We start from the raw sequence: 7,404 nt of genomic DNA on the forward strand, positions 1-7,404 counted from the left end.
GGGCTACAACCAGCGGAGTTTGCAGCCCGTCTGTACCGATTTTTTTCCAGCCGGATGTCATCCGCCAACAGGACAAGTACCAAATGATAGGACAAATTATTTTTAAGTCCCTGGTCACTTTTGCCCTTTTGCCTCCTATTCCCAACAAGCCAATCATAAAAAAAAAGGCGTCTAGCTCTCCCATTCCCTCTCCCTTCTCTTGCCAATGTCAAAAATGACATGGGGGCATTGAGACACAAGCATTATATAGTGGCATATGTCGTCGATGCTAACAGTAATGAATGAATTAATGCTGGTAGGTGTATATATTTTCCGTACACTTACCTTTTTCTATAAAAAGGTGTATATGTTTGCCATGCATTTACTTTTTTTTTTTGGACTACTAGTACTCACTGTGTAACATGACCGGTGCAAGAAAGTAAACTTGCTGTGCTATCAATTTCAATGCTTGGTTGCTCACATTGTCGACTAATATGGTGATGACTAAAGCGCTAGGCATGAGCTAGGTGGCTATACACAGGTTAAGTCATGAAAGTTCAAACAAATGCATTTGGATTCTTCTGTTTTTCATAGAGGATTTGAAGATTTTTTTTCCTGAATGTCCATACGAACAGGCCCACAAGGACGGCCCAATCTTCTTTTCCATATCGAATACGGCCAACAGTTCATCTCATCTTTCTCTTTTCTTGTCCGTGCGGGGCCCATCGCTTCGTCTCCGCGCTCCCCGATTCGTCGCCGACGACGCCATGCCCAGCCTCCTCCGACGAGCCCGGGGGCGACGACCGCAGCGCAGCTCAGTCGGCGGCCGGAACGAGGGAGAAGCGGCGGTATTCTCTATTCTCTGCCACCGCGGTAGCCGCTTCCCGACCGTGTTCACTGACCTTCTCACCCTCCCTTCCTCGTCCCGGTCAGGCTTAGGGTGCCGGCTCCTCATCTCCCCCACCTAGGAGGGCGCCATGGAGTCCGTGGATCTGATTGCCGCCTGCCTCGACTCCATACGCCAGGTCGGATCTCTTCGCCACTTCGTCCTGATTCCGGGAACATGCTTGCCTTTCCCAATTTCTTTCAGAAGATACAACACGAGGCTTAAGCTGCTGTCTCTTTTGCATCTAGGCATGCGAATTTGCCTGTGCAGATAAATAATATCTGATACATGTTCCTGATTGGAGCAATAATCCTGTTAAAAGAACCATCTTTTTTGCATCCTGGACTGAAACATTGATTATTTTGTTGCCAAATTTAATGTTGCAGATTGGAGACAAGATTGCAGATGCAGATGTTGATTCGGGCACTGAGGCGTTTCAGTTCATAGGAGCGTTTCATCTGCTTCTCGAGCTCGGTTCTCGTGCTATGTGCAGCTTGAAGATTGCATCGCCTCTTGATGCTGTGAGATTCCTTTACTACCTTTCTATATCTGTTCGTAAGTTGCAGTGAGTGAAGTGTGGTTAATGTGAGTGCAGAACTGAATGCAGCATGTTTGGTCTGTCAGAGCTCAAGCAGGTAAACACGTGTCTACTGTCTAGTGCACAAATGAAACGATAAAGATCAGGAAGCATTCGTAGTTAGATTACTTTTTATCTAATCATGGGGAAACTTGTATTGATGCAGTCACATTAATTACTTATATTTAGGAGCAGTTACTTGCACACTTTAGGATTACAGGGAATGACTGAGGACGCCGTTGATGCAATATTCTCCACTAGTAGCATGATAGGGATGGTTTTATGATGATTTTGTATAAATGTTCTGTGCCTGCTTTCTCAATGGTCTTTATGAATAACATATTTTGAGAAGAAAATCATTTTTAGTTCTTTTACTGCAGGTATTGAAATGCGTCCTGGGTATTGAGTTGGTAGTATGCACACCAAGTTTTTTTTCCCCCAGTGGCATTACATTCTAGCTTGAGGGCCTTTAGAGTGTCTCCTCTAGTAATGTATATTTTAATTATAATTACTGCCTATTGCTATTGTTCTTACAACACCTTGAATTTTTGTAAAACTGATATATGCTCTTTAGTTCAGTACTTGTGATGGATTGGAAGTGCCTGCCCTGATAACCTTCGTGTTAACTTCATGAAAAAAATGTCTTGTTCTGCTACTCTTTACCTGAATGTGTGTTGTATCATGTGCTTTGCAGCTTTGGCACTCAAGATTTTCTCATCCATTAAGGAAGGTTGTATTGCTTACATCCCTCCTTAGTGATGCACATTGGTATATTCTGCGATGCCTGGGCAACCATGGAACTGTTTCACATTGTACTGTGCTGACAGCTATTTCTGAGGTGCTTACCCACTGCAAGACTATGTTCCTTGTGATGTATTCCTTTAAGTGTTTCAGAATCCTGCTAGTTAATATTTTTCCTTCCACTAAAACTGTCATGGTAGAAAATTACCGAAAGTACCTTTGGTTGGCACTGAACTTCCAATTTATTTTTCTTAAAAAAAGTTTATATTTGTTTCAATTAAATTGTGCCATCTAACACATCTTTACGTTGTCTTTATGTAGTATAGCTGACGAGTACTGATAGGATATTGTACTAGTCAGCTTGAGATCCCCATGTTATCTGATTTGTTGTTTTATTATATTGTACTTGTGAGCTTGAGATCCTCATTCTATCTTTATGTAGTATAACTGACAAGTACTGATAGAACATCTTGCTGGTGCTGTTTTCTTTGAAATTCACTGTAACTTCTGCATTACTCAGAAAAATTAAAGTAGATTTCTATGTTGCTACTGTTATTCATCTTGTTTCCTTAGAACACTCGGAGCAGCTTCAAATAGTACCCTAAATTTGTTCAAGCGGGCCTTTTTAATCTTTTTGTGAAAACTTATTGCAGTTTGGCCACTCAGCAAGTCAGCATACGTTGATTCTCCACTTGGGCCAGATGCTTGACATTACTCGTTCCGGACCATGAGGAGCTTTTTAAAGAGCATGAGAAATCAAACAAAAATAAAGGCACTATTAGTTATGCAGGGAGTGATTTGACCTCAGAGGCTGATAAATATTCTGAATGGGGTTCTAGAGTCCATTATGGATCAAATTCTGAATCCATCCGGATGGAAAGGAATTTTTTTATGGCAACTTAGGCCAGTTAGAAGCAAGCGGAAAGAGGCTGTCTGTAACTGTGTCTCACTTTCCAATATTTTTTTCTCCTATTTCCTCAAGAGCTTTCGTTCTTCCTTCTGATGGCATCATTGCTGACTCATGCGTGTCGAATCGATTCCCTTGGCCCTGGTCTACCCTCCATATCTACTGGTAAAGCTTTTGAAAGTGATGAGCTTCCTCCCTGAGTCCATTATCAGTTCATAGGAGCGTTTCCTCTGCTTCTCGAGCTCAGTGCCCGTGCTGTGTGCAGCTTGGAGATTGCATCGCCTTTGCCTCTGATGCTGTGAGATTCCTTTACTACCTTTCTATACCTGTTCTTAAGTTGCAGTGAGTGAAATATGGTTAATGTGAGTGCAGAACTGAATGCTGCATGTTAGGTCCGTCAGAGCTCAAGCAAGTAAACACGTTTTGGATACAGAACAAATGTTCATCCCTGTACAGTGCACCAAGGCATCATTTCATTGCAACATACATCTTGGATCGGTTGTTCTTGGACAATTAGTTTCTTGAGAATCTTGGGGCCACATCTTTGTCAATTATCATCCCCCAATACATGATGCAAGGATGCATCGGACCCTGCAATTATTGCTATGCAAAGAACCGAGAGGCGCACGGACGATCACACGTGCTGCTGCTAGAAAAAGGAAAGGAATGAGCTTGCCATCGATGCTCAAGGTTCTCCGGCAGATCTGACATGAAGGTGTCTCTGTTGCTTCATCACCCTGCATATCTGCTTAATTGTGCTTAGCAGCTGGTGACCACTGGACTAAGCCCGGGGGCGGGCCCCATTGAATTCAAAGGTATTCAACTGAATACCCATTATTTTTAGACAAAAAATTGGTATATATATAGAGTATACTCTATGTATATGATTCAAAAAAGCAAAAATAATCCAACAAACCAAACTACTAGAGTCTCAATCTCTCTTTCGGCCCAAAAAACTTCAGCAGCCCAACTTCCCTCCTCCACCACCGGCCCACATACCCCCAGAAGGCCCAAAATTAAGTTATCACACTGGTTCCCCCAAGGGCCAATCCCCCTTCCAGTCTCACGACAGAGCTCGATCGCCGGCCCCGTACCAAAGACACAATTACGAGGTCTTAGCACCAAGCATAATTAACAAGCTTCTGACTTCGATTCAATGTTCTAACCGGCAATTCCCATAGCGAGGAGACTGAAGGCAAGATTTTGCTGTTGGAGTCGTGAGCAATGCAAGCCAACCTGGGTGCCTTGTCGATGAGCTCCTGAAAGTAGCTCTCGCCCAAGCAGTGGTGGCTCGCGTCGTAGATGCCGCGGATGACGAGCACCTGCTTGGTCTTGCTAACCACCGTCATGCGCACAGACCCTGGTACGCGACCCACCTGCGCCGCAGCCTGCTGCGCGCGCGACAGCACCGAGTGGAGCGCCGCCGCCGCCACAGACGCTATCTCCGCCCCCGCCACAGCCAACCACGAGGCCTCGACACCTCTGCCTCCGGCGCCACCGCCGCCGTGAGGGGTTGGTAGTGGCCTGGTGCGAGCTGCGCTGCAGCCCGTACAAGAGCCACATGTCCACCGCCTCCCTAGCCGGTGACGAACCGCGGGGCATGCACGTTGTCCTCAGTAATGTGTTCGTGGGCGGGCAGGGGTCAGCGGGTAGAGGCGGCAACCTAGCGTGCGGTGTAGGGCGGCCCGGCGCAACTGCGTAGGCGGCGCACATCTGCGTAGTGGCATACCAGCATACCGGGTGCCAAAAAATTTTGGCCCTTTAAAAATTTTGAATACCCAGAGCCCAAATCTTGGGCCCGCCCCTGACTAAGCCATGTTTTCGTGTGTGTCCTTGCCTGCCTGATTGGTGTGGTGGTGGTACCGCGCTGGCTGTCCGTGGAATGGCAGGCATGCCAGGACCTGAATGATTCATAGTCCTGCAGGGATGGATGGATAGGTTCGTGATTGCTCCTGCAGCGCTCTTTTCCTTTCCTTTTTTTTTTCTTTGGTTTTGGTGTTATTCACAAATCACAACGACGGCTGGCATCTTACTAAATTTTGTCGGCAAACTTTTGTAAATCTGTTAGAACAAAACTGAATCTTATGGGAAGTTAGTATGACCAAACTCATCAAAAGGAATTTGGGGGCTTTGAAATCACCAGGCATCATGTCAAGGAGGGGGGAGGATGTGCTGAACTGGATGCACCTTTGCACGTACGAATCGTCCTGAAATGATCCTGTCTGGCCGTGCACACCGGAGATGAAGAAGATGACGCCTGCTTCGGACATCGAGGTGAGTCCATGGTCACCGAAGCTGCTGGCGCTTGGTCCGCGGACACATGCCGCCTGCACATTGATTGGTTGGATGCTACGACAGGCATGGCGACAGACGAGCTCCAAGTAGAGACAGCCGGGAGGGGTTTGGCAGGTGCCCCTTGGTTTCTTTTGCTTCAGAGGTGCTGTCCCTCTATCGCTGTTGTGGAGCTTTGGTGTAGTGATAATGGGCGCACGCAGCGACGCAGGCCCGTCGGAACAGTGCCGGAGGGGACGAGGGCGGCACATGTATGCATGCCGTGGATTGCTTGGTGGCCCGTCCGTCCATGCTCCATGGTTCCATGACTTGTAAGCGTCTACTTAGTTGTTAGCGTCTCTGTAGAGAGAGGTTGGGGCTGGGTTGAGTAGTATGCAGGAAACAACCGATAATATTCGCGGACTGAATCTTTCCGAGCTAGCTGTGCATGAGCTTTAGGTAGATTACCAGGTTGCGCAAATGATTCCCAGTAATAGTCCAGTTTTGTGGGTTTTGGTTGGTTTCAAGTCTCCGAAACCAACTTTTATGTAAAATTTTTCTCTTCTCTTAATGAAAAATATGCTCGGCCACGGTCGCGATAAAAGCTGTGCGATGAGCTTATTATGCTACATTGCTTACCGCTACTTTCTTTTGCGCTAACCTCCTCATCTTTTATTTAGAACAACTATACGGTTCCATCAATCAACCGTACTCCTACACGGGCTAGAATGTTTAGGAGATATAAGTATTAGAAGTCCATAGACAAATTTAGGACTAGTGTCTAGTTGAAATTTACAGAATATACTCGTATAGGTATAGCTACTTTGTAATAGATAGCCGATTATGATAAACTTTGGTTGCTAGTTACTCTATACATTTTTCCATCCATATTCATAGTTTTTTTCTTTTCTTTGCATGCAACACCTCTAGTGCTTATTCTACCTCTATTCATAGTTTTTTTTGTATTTTATATATACTTTTCCATCTATAATCGTAGTTTACATAATGACATAAGCAAGGAATATAAAAGGATACCCGCAAAAAATGAAATAGAAAAGGAAATTAAATCTAATGCTCAACGATGAGTAGAGCTTATTGAATTAATGGTCGTATGTTTATATTTTTTAAAGAGTCTTTGTGATTTCCCTTTTTTATTAACCAAAGACTTTGAAATTTGCCTCCGATCCAATTAGTAACAGTAAGAAGTATTATTCCCTAGGACATGATTTAGGTCACTTTGAGTCCGAAAAATGTATGTTAATGGCATCATTAAAATCAAAATTTTAATGCAGATGCCGGTTGTGCATTTCATAGTTCATCTGAATTTTCCAGATCTTCAGAGCTGGAGTCTCAAGCAATGTGGGTTCCTTGATCTAACTGTGATATGCTAGACTAACTTATCCTAAAAATTCTTACCATGGACCCCGAACCCCAAAAGTCCATCATGCAACCACATGAGAGGTACCACATGCCTAGTCCTGAACCTTCTCACTGTACTGGCTGTAAGCATCACGACCTTTCAGGACCAGAGAGAGATGCAAATAAAATAGTCCCTCCAAACTAGTCCTTTCTTCACAACAAAGCCAGGGAATGGACCACATGCATGCAGCCTCATTCACCTTTCCAACATGCAGCCACACACTGTCAGTTCCAGTTGATCTTCCTACAGTATTAGCAACCTTTTTTTTGCAGGACAAAATGGTGGACCAGACTGCATATATACAGTTTCTTCCTTCTCTAATTCTCTCCTCTAAAGTTAAAGTTCATAGATAGCATGGATGCATGCCTTTCAAGCTAGCCTGTAATGTGACTTTACAAGTGTCTACTAGTGCTTGTGCTTTTACAGTTATCCCCTATATATGGGTATCATCACTGGACTGCATCCATGATCGTATCCATAGGATGTCTGCATTGTAAACAATAGGCATATGGATCAACACTTTTGGAGTTTTGGTACCTCATCAAGGAAACCAAACATTTCCATTTTTTTCCGCATAATGAACATCATAATGTGTGCATGATAGTAAAACCTGAATTTTTACA

The 7,404-nt window shown here is 44.4% G+C and overlaps 1 protein-coding gene across 1 annotated transcript; it reads left to right on the forward strand.

The window, feature by feature from the left end:
• The first annotated feature begins 678 nt into the window (after positions 1 to 678).
• LOC120643688 (sec1 family domain-containing protein MIP3-like) lies at positions 679 to 3,270 on the forward strand. The gene is made up of 5 exons (XM_039920143.1): positions 679 to 827; positions 913 to 1,004; positions 1,252 to 1,386; positions 2,137 to 2,280; positions 2,837 to 3,270. Exons 2-5 carry the CDS (start codon positions 957 to 959, stop codon positions 2,912 to 2,914), a joined length of 405 nt encoding a protein of 134 aa, XP_039776077.1. The 5' UTR covers positions 679 to 827; positions 913 to 956; the 3' UTR covers positions 2,915 to 3,270.
• Positions 3,271 to 7,404: the final 4,134 nt, after the last annotated feature.

This window comes from Panicum virgatum, chromosome 8K (genome assembly GCF_016808335.1).
Source record: "Panicum virgatum strain AP13 chromosome 8K, P.virgatum_v5, whole genome shotgun sequence".
Classification (NCBI taxonomy): Eukaryota; Viridiplantae; Streptophyta; class Magnoliopsida; order Poales; family Poaceae; genus Panicum; species Panicum virgatum.